This window comes from Montipora foliosa, chromosome 14 (assembly GCF_036669935.1).
Source record: "Montipora foliosa isolate CH-2021 chromosome 14, ASM3666993v2, whole genome shotgun sequence".
NCBI lineage: Eukaryota > Metazoa > Cnidaria > Anthozoa > Scleractinia > Acroporidae > Montipora > Montipora foliosa.
In genome coordinates this window covers 17,037,756-17,053,592 of record NC_090882.1, presented here as the reverse complement: position 1 = coordinate 17,053,592, position 15,837 = coordinate 17,037,756, and the positions used below count along the sequence as shown (strand labels likewise).

The following is a 15,837-nucleotide window of genomic DNA, read 5'->3' as shown; positions in this document are numbered from 1 at the left end:
GGGGGGGGGGGGGGTGGCAAATCAAAATGTCTTCTGTGGGGGGGGGGGGGTTTGGATTTGATTTCTGGAACCACAATAACCAAAAATGGAAAGAAAAAGTTGTTTGAGAGACATCATTATCAAGCTAATTAAGTAACCAAGTCAATGAATATAATTGTATGCCTGTGAGAAGTTGATATATTCCCTTGAAATTTTAATATTTTACAAACCCTCTCATGTATATATTGCATGTAATTATTTCATCAACTTAGTCACTTAATTAGCTTGTCAGCTGAATAATGATGACATGGAGTCTCAATTTGAAACATCGTTGCAACAACTTTGATAATCACTGAGTATTTTGTTCCTAAATGTTTCACTAAACTTAATATTATTGAAGACAAATGAGATTTTTACTGCCCCATCAGTAAAAATATGGTTAATGGACTGGGGTGACTGTACTAAAAGTAACCTATTCATGGTTGCGATAGTTATATTCGTGTTCTTTGTAAGTCGGGGGTCGTTTTCAAGGTGATAAATCATTGGTCTTGTTGTAAATGAATGAGAGACATAAAGACCTTGTTCCTAGATCTCAGATTATAATGTACATGTACATCTGCATTGGCCAAATCTGTTGAGGCCTCATTCATTACTGCCAAAGAGCATGCCTACCTTTTACCTAGTTGAAACTGTACAACTGGCTACTTAAATTAATAGACAGTCTAGCTATAAAAGCCTCAGAATTAACTATAGAGTGTTTTTCAAAAGAAAACATTTGCATGATAATACAGCTCAGTTCCCAGAGGATTAGTTGGTACACCAACATGGCCGCCATTATATTGTTCAGGTACACCAACATGGCTGCTGTGATGTCACATGACAACACTCTATTGGAGGGTCCTTGTGAAGTGCTAGCTTTCTACCCATGTAAACCATGTTGAGCGTTAGGTTGTTAGCCCTAACCATCAGTACGTGTAGGGCTAACGCTCACCATGGTTTACATGGGTAGAAAACTGGCACTTCACATTACCCTCCAATAGCTGTTCATTCTGAAATGTAAGTGCTTCACGGCCCAATGTTTGCAAAAAGCCTCAGTTAACTGTCCAAGGTTGCGTTTGGAAGTTTGTCTTTAAAAGTAAACCAACTGGCTGTTTGCAATTTGTTTATGTTTTGACACTCCCAACCTCCCTTGGAGATGGGTTGGATATATTTCTTTGCCTTCATTAAAATTGGGTCACTCTTGTGTGATGCGCTTAAGGCTGCGCAGTGACTTCAGTGGGTAAGAATGTACTGTATAAGTGATGTAACATCTCACAAAGCCAAATCTTGTTTCTTAATGTCACCTTGTTAAGACCCAAACAGTTGTGTATCTTATAGTGGAATTGATTGTTATGAATCTTCTTATAAATTTTGGAATGGGTAAAAATATTTGGCCTGGTTGATTTGTAGGTGAACCTCACATCGATGGTGAACCTGGTGATTTGAAGTTTATGATGAGAGAGTTGAGGTAATGTTACAATGTATCTTGTGAAGAGCCTCTAATAAAATCATATGTCTTAAACATAGTCTTGTTGTTTGCAAGGACACATTTTTTTCTGGTGCAATAAAACCTGTAGTTATGCAAGAGGATAAACATTTAAAACTATCACTGGGGTGTTACTTGGGGAAAAATCATGTTAAATTATCTGTAATCATTTGGTTCTCAATCTCATTTTGCTTTTATCCACAGTTACCTACATGTGAGCCAAACTGAGAGCTCTCTTTAAGGGCTTCAGACACAAATACACATGTACAGCTGTACATGTACATAAAAAGAAAACCATATAATTTTAATTGCTCTTCAAATTTATAGCAGTCATTCATCCACATCTTTGTTCATGGCATCAAAATTATGGCCTTTGAACAAGCTTCGTATTAAGGTGGCTCCGCAGAGTATTTTGCAAATACCCTCACTGCATGGCACAAATTACAAAAGGAAACCTAATTAATTCTCTCAGTTTTGCCTGTAGAGACTAACCAATATGGTGTCAACTTTTTTACAACATCACATCTTATGACAGGCAGATATATTCCTATTTTCGGCCTACATGTAAATTCTGTAATGTTTATACTTTACTTCGGTGAATTTCTTTTAGTCTCTGCCTTGTTGTGGGAATGGTATTGACCAAATGCAAAAATGACCGCCAACAAATCATTGTTTTGTCTTTGTGTTAATTAGCCTAACTAGCCTCGTTTTACAGCTCAAATTCTTTCAATTTTACGCGTGTGAATGAGGCTAGTTAGGCTAATTAACACAAAGACAAAAGAATAATTTGTTGGCGGCCATTTTTGCATTCGGTCAATTGCCTGACATTTTGAAGTGGTAAAAAGTCAAGGTTGACTTGTTCAACGGTTTTGCCAATATTCTGTAATTTGTCATTTTCCTAAATATTTTCGATTAGCTCTGAGAGATTTTAACAAATAATTGTAAGGTACACATACTTGATAGGAACTGTATGTGATGTAAAATTACCAAAGGGATTGTGAGAAAATTAGCAGTTAATTTTACAGATTTGGTCACAACACGTATGACGTCACAAAAATCAGAAAAACACCCATGATTCAGGCTTTTCACACCATACTAGTTCCCAGCTTGCACGCGGCCCCAAAAACTCTAGGGAGCCTCCTTAAGTCAATTTGAATGTATTATCATGATCCTGTTCCATGCAATAATTAGTCAGGATGAGCAGAAAAATGAGGGTTAATAAGAAACAAGGACAGGAGTGGACTAGAACAGTGTCTGTTGCTCATCCTCTGCCTGCATTTCCCTGTCCCCTTTTCTGCTGGCGCATTCACATCTCGCCATTCTCCACTGTGTGAAAGCTTGGAGCAGGCTATATTTACATCTTCTATTCTATTATTTTGTCTTAAATGGAGGGCTGTCCAGAAGCTTTGGACAGGATTTGAATGAAGGAGGGGTGATTTCTTTACTGGTTTGGCCTAATCTGCAGCTTTTGAATAATCTCTAAATATTACTTCAGTTTTGTTAATGAAAATATGCTGTCTTTGTATTTCCCCTTAAGAATTTCCATTCTAAAGGCAGTGCTTGAGATGTTACAAAGTGAACAGAGTATTAGTGAATCCTCTTGCATCCTTCAGATTACGTGTGGAAATAATTTTGTTGACACCTGCAAAGTGTTTGCAGAATAATTGCTAGGAAATTTGTATAGGTAATCGTATAATTTCGAGTGCAATTTGGAACAAATAAGGAAGAGTAAATTTTGTCAATGACACACAGAATTGTGAGCAATTTTTAAATCTCGACCAGGCACGGGTCATAGAATACTGTACACTGTACCTCCGCAGCCAAAAAATGTAATTTATGCCAGACCGATTTGTGCAGGCAAGTTTCTGATTGGCGGAGATTAACACTGCCTCACCTAATTTCGGGAATGAGGGATGGCTCATTTTCTGAAACAGCGACTGGTAATCGAGCCTAGGTATACTTGTGAAATTAGGGAATAATTTCACTAGTGTTGAGTTTGGTCCAAAATAAAATAATTTCCCTCGCCTAAAGGCTCTTTGAATTTAGACAAAACGTGCATGAAGTTATTCCCTAATTGCACTCGTCACCATTTGATTAACCATACAAATCACTCGTGTTGCCAAAAGAAATGTATACACAATGTACATTGTACAGTCAGTAATACTGTTTGAGTTATTAATCAGTGCCACTGTAGTCTTTCTCTCTGGATACTAACATTGCCTTTCCCTTACCCATATCTCCACAGTAATGCCTTAAGTAATAGTTTATTACAGTAACCTTGCTTACACCATTTTAATCGTGCCTATACAGACATGACAGATTTCAAAGGAAGGGAGACGATTTGTTTACAAATGTGACAATAACTTTATTTGATGCCCTAAATGGATTTGAAATGGACATACTTCATCTAGATGGACATAAGGTAAAACTGCTTCCTTGTTGAGGCCCTTATTCGTGGTTTTGTGTTACCGGCAGACATGTTTTACACTGAAATGTGCAGCTAAGGATGAATTTGAAAGCCCTGTGATGGGACTTTATGAATTTTCTGTTTCATTAAAAGATTTCAGTCCAGTTGAAGCAACTCACAATACATATAAATGCATTTTACACGTTAATAATTATTGAAAGTTTGTAGTTGGTTTTTTAGTTCTTTGAGTAACAAAAAATTATGAGGTGTCAAAATAGGTAAAAAAGGGAGGATGTGTTGGGAAAATACTAGTGGGCAAACTTGTGTGTTTCAACGAACACATTGACTGTTCGTTTTCAACGCATTAGAAACTTGTTTGATCATTGGTAAGGAAAGAAAGGAAAAGACCTTTATTTAAGTGTCTGGTCGTTCTAGCGCTCTGGGAATCAAACCCGGGCCACATTGGCGGGGGGCTAGTGCTCTCACCACTGTTCCATTCCCTGCATTAATTCTCTTGTGTTTGAGTGGTACTGAAGGAGGTTAAAGTACATGAATGTATTTGAATGGTACATGTATAAATTTGGACAGATTGTCCCATATCAATGAAGTCATTGCCTCTTAATTTCATCCATTCTTTGTTCCCACGACTCTGGTGTCTAGTGCTTACATGTACATGTAAGTGCTTGGGATCTTGTACTTCTATACAGATTCTCCTGGCTGCCAAGGGAGGGTGCTTACTGGACAAAGAGTACTTATTTTGAACAGGGGCATGCCAAGAAAAACACATTTTGATGGCAAAAGGGAAAATGTGATTACTGTGCAGCTGTACGCACCGAAAGGCAATTGTAGCAATACACTAAATGCAGAGAAAGACACGCTTTGTAGTTTCACTTTCTTTAGAACAATCAATAGTTTGAAACATTAAGTGGCAGCATCCTACACAGTTTTTGGAAAGTTTTGTCTTAGGCCGTGATTCACATTTTGTTCTGCAGGTGCATGTAGTGCGTGAAAAGATCACATGGCCTGGAGCACGAATAAAAAAGAAAGAGGAAGGAATGCCAAATTATGAAAACAATAATGTAAAAGGAGATCTCTTCATCACTTTTGATGTTGAGTTTCCGAGAGGTAGTTTCGAGGATAATGAGAAAGAAGGTTGGTACAGAAGCTCCTTGTTTCCCCATACTTAAATGTCTTCTTGACCAGTACATTTGCAATTATAATAATAGACTGGTATTGTCAACTTCTTTTGAGCATTGCCTTGCATTTTGTTGAGTAATCATTAATGATTGAGGTATGGTCAATAATTCATTTGTATTGATGGAAATGGATTTTTTTGTTTGCAGCTCTCAAGAATATTTTGAAACAGGATCCTCAACAAAAGACATATAATGGTCTATAGGAATAATTTACATGTATTGGTCCAAACAAATTAAATTTTAGTCATCTTTTAATTTAAACATCCATGGGTAATGTTTTTTTGTGACAATTGTGACAAAACGATACCCCTTTGGCAATACATGTATTTCAAACTTTAAGATATAATTATTTCAATTGACGTTTTACAGGGGTCACCCAAGGATTTTTCATTTGACTCCTAGAAAAGTTGTCTTGTTTTATGACCAAACTTAGACCCTTTACGATTTTGAGCACAATAATTGTGAAATTACATGTATTTCATGTGACTTTTCTATGTTTGTCTTTGGATAGCTCTTGTACATAAATGGAATTTTAGAAAATAAAAAAAGAACTGCCATGTGTGCTAAAGAGTAATGAGTAAGTTAAGTGCAAAATGCTAAAGACAGGGGTTAGTAGTTTAAATTCATAGTAATCATCAACCTGGTTGGTTTGCTGTAGAGCAGGCAGCTCAAGCTTCTTACAAATGAAATGATCTTAGAAAAGACAGAGTAATCAGAAAATGTTTCTTCTTGACAATTTTATTGTCCATATTGTAAAAACGATGTGATTATGGAAACTTTATAGCAAATCAAATAGAAAAAACCCACCAATACTTCAGTCTTCTGTTTCTTTTATTTCCCCATTTTAAAAAATGAAGTGAAAACCTTTTACTACTTATCTGTCCTGTTGCTGCTGTGAATAACACATGCTCTTGACCCATGAAAGTAGGTATAACTAAAGCCTTTGAGTAATGTTTAAAAAACTCGCAGCAGTGTTTTATCAAGGGTTTTTAGAAGTGATAAAACACGTGCTGCGAGTTTTTTGAACGACTTCAAAAACATTCCACAAAAAGCGTGTCAAGCCTCTGGACTCAGAACAATGGTTCAAACTTTGAGAGGAGAATATTAGCATACAAGAAAAACAAGCTATGACTTTCTAGTATTCTTTATATAAAGAAAACTAACGAGGAGTGTTTTATCAGGATATAAAGCTCATGTACATGACGTTTTATTAGTGTTTTAATAGGTCATTAATTATTAATGAGTTTTTGAAGTGTTTAAAGTGCTACTGTGATCAAATTTTTATCCCTTGAGTTTTTTGGTGTAACACATAGAGTACCATGAAACATTAAAAACGCTGTTTACCGTTTGGAAATATCTGCATTGGTTCTGGAGATATTTAAGTTTGAAAAATGTGTAAAATATGCAAATGAGAAGGCTGATGATAGAACATCAAGAATATCTCGATCAATTTGCAACAGAGACCATTGAAACTTGGTGAGCTAATATTTCTGAAGGCAACACACCTACGACTGTAAAGAAATTGGTTCCCATGGCAACTCACTCATTTCCAGTCCCCTCCAACCTGATTTCAATATTTTGGTGATCTCAGGCTAGAAATACATTTACCAAGGCCACAAACTCGACCTAACATCTTTATATGCTGGCAGGATCATGCAGATGAGGCACCATTTGCAAATATCAAAACAGAACGCCAAAGGTGGCCTGCATGGCCTGCATAGCCTTTAATATTAATCAGGGAGGTCTGGAACCCAGTATGTTGCCATGGTAACAAAAATGGTATGCTCATATTGTGGAACACATCTACTAGAATCCTAATGCAAAGAACAAAGTATTTCTGATACAAATTGGCTGAGATATCTTTCTCAATCATACTTGATCAAAATTTGGTTGGGTTTATGACATCATCACTTGGCTAATTTGCATATAAAAAAAAACTTGAATATCTCCAGAACAAAAAGAGATATTTGAAAATGGTAAACAGCATTCTTCTTCTCGTACAGACTACATGTTTATGTGCCAAAATGGCTAAGATAGGGAAGATGCAAATTTCGTCATAGTAGCACTTTAGAAAAAGGTCATTGGGACCCCCCACATATTGCATTCCTTGATATTCTCTACAAAGAGGACCACCTCACAAAATTTCCGCCAAAAAAATCGTATAAATATTATTGCTAGTTTTAACTTCTGGGAAATTACCTCAAATCAGTATTTCCATAAATTCATAAAAAGTTCTTTTCACTTGCCGTCACTGAAGGGGAGATGAATAGTGGCTTGGTAAATATCCACCACTTTCCACTGATGTGAATAAAAAGAAATTTATCATTATATACTAAAACAGTGGATGGCGTTTAAAGCGTGCTCTGATTGGCTGCTCAAACTCCGGATATTCTTTGCTATTCACCTCCGTGGGATTTGCGGCAGAAAGTATTGTAATTGTTAGAGGAAAAATAAGTTAAAATCATCTTTTTGTGCTATATTATGTCACTGTTTTAGTATATAATAAGACAACTATTCATCTCAGTGTCGTCGGTGGTAAATATCCACCACTAGCCACCTCCACCTCAGTAAATAATTGTTAATTATTATTGTCTTAGTGTCTACCACACAAATTGAATAATCAGCTAAGTTATCAATGAAATTTGCTCCTCGGTAACCAATGCTATTCACCTTCAAGTTAGCCAATCAGAATGAGCGGAATGCACCATTCACTTACGTGGTATATACTAAAAACTACTAACTTTTGGCTTGGTGAAAGAGTTTCAAAATATTCACAAGAGGAAACATGATGAGAGCCCCAACACAGGAACCTGTTTGAATGCTAACACCACACCAAAACAATGCTCTATAGCCATGGTTACGCATAGTTGTACAGATTGACAGCTTGGTGTAACTGACCAGAATACCACAAACTATGCTGACAAGAATCTGGAAAATACAAAACAAAAATAACACAAGGGTTGTTTAGTACAGATAATCTCATGATTAGATCAGTTTAGAAGTGCTTATTTATACCAAATAACACAAGAAATCATGTGATTACTTATTAATAATATACATGGAAAAAGGAAGACAGAAAATCAAAAACATGGGAAATTTTGCCAGCATGCACGTTAATTTTCTTTGACATTCATTCAACTGATTGGTTGAGACAGATTACAAGGGTTGTTTAGTACCGATAATCTCATGATTTCGAGTGCAATTTGGTGAAAACAAGCCCAGTAGATTTTTTCTGACTAGCAAAATCTGGACTTGTGCAATTTGTAGTCTGAACAGTTTAGAAGTGCTTATTTATACCAAATAACACAAGAAATCATGTGATTACTTATTAATAATATACATGGAAAAAGGAAGACAGAAAATCAAAAACATGGGAAATTTTGCCAGCATGCACGTTAATTTTCTTTGACATTCATTCAACTGATTGGTTGAGACAGATTACAAGGGTTGTTTAGTACCGATAATCTCATGATTTCGAGTGCAATTTGGTGAAAACAAGCCCAGTAGATTTTTTCTGACTAGCAAAATCTGGACTTGTGCAATTTGTAGTCTGAAAAGTTTAGAAGTGATTACAAGGGTTGTTTAGTACACTTCTAAACTTTTCAGACTACAAATTGCACAAGTCCAGAGTTTGCTAGTCAGAAAAAATCTACTGGGCTTGTTTTCACCAAATTGCACTCAAAATCATGAGATTATCTGTACTAAACAACCCTTGTAATCTGTCTCAACCAAATTCAAACTTTTACAAAACTATTAAAAAGTCATTCAACTGTAAACTTGGAGACTTGCATTTGTAATTTGTATGGTGTTACGTAAACCGTGCTCTTTTTTAGCCAATCAGAATCAAGTGGTTTTTTTCATGTATATTCTTGATAAGGAAATTGAATGATACTAAGGAAATTAATACTAGGGGGACAAACAAGTAAATCATCCAAATCCCACTCCGATCAAACAGTAAGCAACTGATGTCAACATTTCTTGCCCAATCAATGAGGACTTAAGGTAACGTGGACCTCACATCAAGATGAGTATGGCTATTTTCTGAAACCACTCCTGATGTGCAAGCATGAATATAAGTATTATTCTCTGGCCAAGAGTTATCCCAAGTAAAGCACTTTATTTGAACAACAACAACCTTTATTTGTACCTGCGTTAATTTACTTGATTAAAAAATATATAGAGGGTATTAAGTGGCCACGTGGAGATACGAAATTTCTCTTCGAGCGTTGAAAAATATTCACGAAGCGAACAAGTAAAATATTTTTCAACACGAGAAGAGAATTTTCACATCTCGAAGCGGTCATGTAATATTCTATTTATTATATAAACACCAATGAAATACTAAATCCTTTCACGAAAGGCATCTAAAAGCGCAATTTTTATATGTAACCATAGCAACAGTGACCTATTCACATGTGAAGATATCATGTTTTTGCACGTGGTATTTCATTGGTGTTTATATAATATATATATAATATATATATATTCCTTTAAAAGAAGGAAGGAGTACAGGCTGCCCATAGTAACCATTAATTAAGGGCTAAAAAGATAGGGCAGCCTTGCTCAGGTTGTAAATAAATGATTATATTAAAGGGTTAGGATACAAAAACATGCACACACATTACACAAAACATTGAGAAATAGCTAGCAGAAAAAGAAAAACAAAAGAAATCTAACATGCCTGTATTAACAATGGAAGCCAGAAAAAATATAGTGTTGGTAAATCTGCTTGCAATTAATATTTAGCAATAAGAACTGGCTTAAACTTTTCCTTAAAACGTTCGAGAGAGAGAAGCTTGATGTCATCACTAGTCTTATATCATCCCTACCTTTATCACCCTGGAACCTTAGGGTGCTTTCCTTTTGTCAGAACTGGCCGGCCAGACCTGTCAGTTTGCAAAGAAAATCCAACAATTTCAAGGAACACTTGCACGATAACCCCTCGTCTTCTTCCAGAGGAGTGTATATCATCCTCAAAGAGTGTTAATTTGAAGGCGTTTTAGTGTTAAACCTTCCAAATGCCTGGTCTGGCTGGTCAGTTCTGTCAAAAGGAAACCACCCTAAGGTTCCAGGGTGATAAAGGTAGGGATGATATGACTAGCGAAGGAGATTACATGTTCTTAACCCAATTCCTCTTGAAGCCCCCTCCCCCACCCCCTCCCCCTCTTGATGAGTAAAATCTCCAATGGCATTAGACAGTAAAAATCTCTTAACTCTCACTCCCAGGAGTCAGTGGATTAATGTGACCTCCTGAATCCCCTCCCCTCCCCTCCCCTCCCCTCCCCTCCCCCCCAATGACAAGTAAAATCATCTGGCGTTAGACGAAGTAAAACCTGCTGGTGTTAGACAAAGTAAAGAGTCTTAAGTTGGCTCAAACTGGTTTCAAAACTTTGGAGGGAATGTGTTATTACAAAGATGAACTCTACAACACTGTTTCACTTTATGGCAATGGTGTTGTACCATATGAAACACCAATAAATTATAATTGCTTAAAAAGATGCACATATTAAAATGACTTAATAAATTACCATGGCAACAAAAGAACCATCCACAAATGCCCTATATTTTGTATTTAAGTGCTTATATCTCAAAAACAAACTTGGTGACCCCCAATTTTTTTCTTTGCTGAAAAGTGATTAGCAGGCTAAGACGAACTCTCTGCAAAATTCTCTGGAGCGGATTCAGAGCAACTTTAAAATTTTTTCAATTGTGTAGATGGCTATGAATCTGCTCCAGATAATTTTTTTAAACTCTTCAGAAATTTATCCTTGCCCACTAATCAATCTCCAGCAATAAAAATAATTTTTTGCCGCACATTCGTTTAAAGACAAAATCTAGGGTGTTTTCAGATGGCTCTTTTGTTGCCATGGTAACCTATTACGTCATTAATGAGTGCATCTTGTTAAGCATCTATTGGTGTTTCACATGCAGGGCTGTCATTAAGCGGCGGGAGACGGAGATTTTCCAGGACCACTTGTATATCCCCGGCTACTTTGATATAAAACTGGCATGTTCAAGACTTCACTACACCACCTTGAATCCCTGGCTATTTTGTTGTATTTCCCCACCTACATCAAGAATGTTAGTGACAGCCCTGCATATGGCGTCATAACATTACCATTAAGTGAAAATGGTTGGTAGATTCAATCCTTTCAAATAGTACAGTTTGTTGACAGTGTTCAAACTGGTTTGAGCCTCCTTTAGTCTCACCCCCTGGAATCAATGGGTTAATAATCTATTCATTAATTTTGATGGCCCAGCAAAAACAGAAAACAGAAAATCACACCAAAAGGTTTCATACATTGTACATCCTTTATGCACCATGAAGACAAATGCATACTTAACTATTATCACACTGCCAAGAGCTGTATTGTAAAGCGGTGGAGTTGGACTCAATGATGCCAACACTAAAGTGAAACCTGCAAGTATTGTGTAAACACTGGATAATATGGTCACAATCTTATTGGAAGAGCATGGAATCCATAGTGCAGCAAAACAAGTCAGAGCACTGGCTATGCTGGAAAGAGTTGCAACTGTGGAAAAAATTGAGCATTAGTACAGAAACCATGGTAAGAAATTCTTTCAGTTTAGCAGAAGTCCTTGTTGAGTTGCTGAAAAGCGACCAAAAAAGTATAACTTTCAGTTCATTGCGAGGAGCGACGATGGCACAGTTGACCTTGGTGCAAGAGGTCCTGAGTTCGATTCCCGGATCTCACATCCTCGTTTCGACTTCTTTCCGTTCGGTGTAGCTCAAGTAGCTTTAAATACCCGTAAAACGGAGCACTGATGTCAAGGGGGAAGTAAAATGAGGGCACTGTCAACCTCAGGTTTGTCAGTTGAATTGCTGTTACGAGTTATCGACGTTAAATGTGGTTGCTTTTCTTTACTTCTTTTATTGCAAACCCTACCTACAGAAAACCTAGTATGAAGAAAACGGCATAATTATATCACCTATGGGAACTTGATGGATACTAGAGGCCCATTGGGACAGTAGACAATGCATGGTGACCACCCAAACTTAGATGAAATACCAGTTCATCGCAAAACACCCAGCATATAGAAATGTTTATGGTAAGTAGATTCTTGTTACTTTTGGAAGGCCCTTCATTGAAAGACAAGGAGAATATATCCACCCCCTTTTTGTATATGTAATCGCATGGGCCCTGAGGGCAATTAAGGATTAGTTTCACATGTATTTTCAAACTTTTCAGAAAATTTGCGACGAGGGCAATTTGGAAAACTTTGAAAATACAAGTGAAATTAATCCTTAATCGCACGAGGGCACATTGCAATTACATGCTTATCACATAAAGGGCAAAATTATTGAGGGAAGCCAGAGCAGTTCTGGGACATGCTCCCATTTGGTTAAAGTTCACTTCAATAAATCATTGCTGTCAACAGAAAAGGCGCTTAAAATGTATTTTATAGGTGGACAAAAAAGTAGTTTAATCTGGAAGAAGATTGTCTTGTAACTTCGCTTGCTCTGGATAAGCAACTGTTAACCAGTCAGGATCAAGTAATCATGCCCTCTTGATTACCAAAAGTGCCCTCGTGATTAAGCAAAAATGCCCTCCGTCTCAGCCAATCAGCATTCGGTAATCTTGCCCCGTATGTGATAAGTATAGGTAATCACATGAGGCCGAGTACTGTTAAGGATTAATTGCACGAGTGTTTTGGAAATTTTGCGACGAGGGCAATTTGGAAAATTTCCAACACACAAGTGCAATTAATCCTTAATAGTACGAGGACTCATGCGATTACTTGTTTATCAATAAAGGGCAAAATTAACCAATCAGGATCAAGTAATCAAGCCCTCTCTTGATTACCAAAAATGCCCTCGATTAAGAAAAAATGCCCTCTGTCTCAGCCAATCAGCGCTCAGTAATTTTTCCCTTTATTGATAAGGAAGTTAATCACAGGTCCACTAGTATAAGGTGGCTTGGAGCACAACCATTATCCTCTCTGCTTGGGATTTCAGAAAGTGACAAGTGCCAAAATACTGGCTTCAACTTTTCTAGATGCCACTGCAATTTACGGAACTACAATTTAACTGATCAAAAATGTCACCATGTATGCATTCATAATGAGCGATGTGCAGCCGTGGTTATTTTGTGTGGCAGTATTTAATTTATAGTGATTCCAGGGTAAGGCTACCCAAGTAGAGCCAACATTTTCTTACTACTCGCCTTTTTAAAAGAGAACTGAATAGCGAACTTTGAGTTTACCTAAGTGATATGTTTCATTGCCATAGGGCTCACTGGCATAAGCACTGACTGATGGAAGAACGCCATTTGACAGGCAATTTATCCATCCTTGAATAAACAGCAAGTAAACAATGGGTAACGTGATTTCACACCTTGCTGGCTCGTCGTAGGTCGTCTCATCAGATGTCTGAAAACTTTGTGTTGCGTTGAGAGAATCGTCAACAAGTGGATCACTCTCAATGTGACAATCTCTTTTAGGTTGATTTCTTTGACCGATTGTCCCTACATGCTGTCTTTTAGCTATTGGTAAAACGTTCAAAGCCAGAAATGCCAGTCCACATACAACCATTATCGAGAAAAGGAAAAAGAAAAATCCGTCTGGACCGAACTTCAATCCGTCATCTTTGGCATTTTGGATAGAAATGCCCGAAGAATTATTGGTAACATTTGAGTTGTGGTTTCGGCTGCCACTGTTTATGCCTTGACCAAGAGCAACAAAAGCCGGAAGAAGGCCACTGGAGGTTTCACCAACGAACAGGGCTGTGATGTATGATGAGGGGAAGATCGACATAAAAGTTAAAAAAGCTACGGATGACGTACAATCGACTATGGCCAGGAAGAATGACAGGATGAAGAGAACAGTGCTGTGATTTCTGCCACCGATGGAGCTGGTTTTATCCCAGTAAAATCCAAGCAGAGCACATGACACAGCTCCCATTATAATGATCAAAGTGATTGCTGACTTTTCGTTCACTCTTTTCGGGAAGAAGTGATTCCCTATGGAGTAAATGACTGGACCAACATTGGCTAGTTGGAAAATAACTGCTAAGTATGATGGAAGGTTCCATCCTTCGGGTGCATTTTTCACTAACACAGGAAGCTCGACCCACAAGCCGTTCACAGCAATCCATGAGCCCAAGCCAAACAATACAACTAGAGAATATACTGGCCAAGAAATTTTTCTTTTGCAGAAAAACTCCTTCCATGTGGAGGTTACGATAGTCACGTCTGCCTTTTGCATACCGCCAGTTTCGGACCCCATGTTTTCTCCTTGCTTTGGTTTGTATTTCATGTCAGCTACAGTAAGTGACCACAGTTCAACCCAGGTCTCTGCAACTCACTGAGAAAACTAGACGCTCCATGAGCGTAAACTAGTTGCCTTTGGAATGTCTTTGTTTGTCCTCCTGAGGACATATATATATACATATAGTGAGTAAAAAGGAAGCGAGGACGGACAACTTCTGACGTTAAAAAGTTAAAAAATTAAAAATTTACTAAAACGTTTCGGTCAAAGACCTTCTTCAGTTATGACAACTTTTGAATAAAAACGAAACTTAAATAAGATTTAGGGGCTAACAATTACACAATACCAAGTGACAGCTGTCAAAAAAATATATAAGATTGCAAAAAAGAAGAACAAAAAGTGGTGCTAATTTGTACATGACAAAAAAGCTAAATTAGCGAAGCAAAAAAATTAACAAAACCCCTAGAGGGGCCCTTAAACAATATAAATCATAATGAGCTTCCCGGCCAGGGCCTTTGAGTTCAGCTAAAACCTAAGGGCCTGACGAAATCCAAGAAAAGGGCCTTAGAACGGTTAATCATGTAGGAATGTACACTATGGGAAAGGAAACTAATTGTAACAAATTCTGTTTTTTGAATGAAATTCCTTCCTTTTATTTAAGCCGTGGGGTGCTAGAGAGAACAGCTGAGCACTCCAATAAGCCTCTTTTGTAATTAAAAGCCTATCGATTTCTTCAGAGTTGCATGAAGCCTGCACCTGATCAATGCATTGAAATGAAAAATCATCTAGGGTATGTGGGATTTTGTTAAAATGCACTGCTACTTCGCAAGTTGTTTTGTTGGTAAGCATAGCAGACTTGTGATTACGGAACCTAATTCTAAAATCAGTGGTGGTAGATCCCACATATTGCAGGCGACATTTCTTGCAAGAGGCTAAATAAATAACGTTTTTAGAATCGCAGGAAAGACTGGAATGAATGGTGTATTTTTTTTCCGTCTTAAAGCTAAGGAAAGATTTAGATTCCACAAAGAAATTCTTACAAAGATCGCATCTATTTCTATTGCATTTAAAACAACCATTGTTGTGGTGATCCGTTCGTCCCTCTTGTAAGAATTTCTTTGTGGAATCTAAATCTTTCCTTAGCTTTAAGACGGAAAAAAAAATACACCATTCATTCCAGTCTTTCCTGCGATTCTAAAAACGTTATTTATTTAGCCTCTTGCAAGAAATGTCGCCTGCAATATGTGGGATCTACCACCACTGATTTTAGAATTAGGTTCCGTAATCACAAGTCTGCTATGCTTACCAACAAAACAACTTGCGAAGTAGCAGTGCATTTTAACAAAATCCCACATACCCTAGATGATTTTTCATTTCAATGCATTGATCAGGTGCAGGCTTCATGCAACTCTGAAGAAATCGATAGGCTTTTAATTACAAAAGAGGCTTATTGGAGTGCTCAGCTGTTCTCTCTAGCACCCCACGGCTTAAATAAAAGGAAG

General features: G+C 37.3%; 2 protein-coding genes across 2 annotated transcripts; one reads left to right on the top strand and one right to left on the bottom strand.

Annotated features, from left to right (window-relative positions):
* The first annotated feature begins 836 nt into the window (after positions 1 to 836).
* Positions 837 to 5,668, top strand: LOC137984473 (dnaJ homolog subfamily B member 11-like). The gene is made up of 5 exons (XM_068831644.1): positions 837 to 906; positions 1,429 to 1,486; positions 3,815 to 3,926; positions 4,904 to 5,063; positions 5,255 to 5,668. Exons 1-5 carry the CDS (start codon positions 837 to 839, stop codon positions 5,308 to 5,310), a joined length of 456 nt encoding a protein of 151 aa, XP_068687745.1. The 3' UTR covers positions 5,311 to 5,668.
* Positions 5,669 to 5,920: 252 nt separating this feature from the next.
* Positions 5,921 to 14,429, bottom strand: LOC137984883 (solute carrier family 52, riboflavin transporter, member 3-B-like). The gene is made up of 3 exons (XM_068832207.1): positions 13,333 to 14,429; positions 11,453 to 11,640; positions 5,921 to 8,035 (listed from the first exon to the last, which is right to left on the bottom strand). Exons 1-3 carry the CDS (start codon positions 14,381 to 14,383, stop codon positions 7,844 to 7,846), a joined length of 1,431 nt encoding a protein of 476 aa, XP_068688308.1. The 5' UTR covers positions 14,384 to 14,429; the 3' UTR covers positions 5,921 to 7,843.
* Positions 14,430 to 15,837: the final 1,408 nt, after the last annotated feature.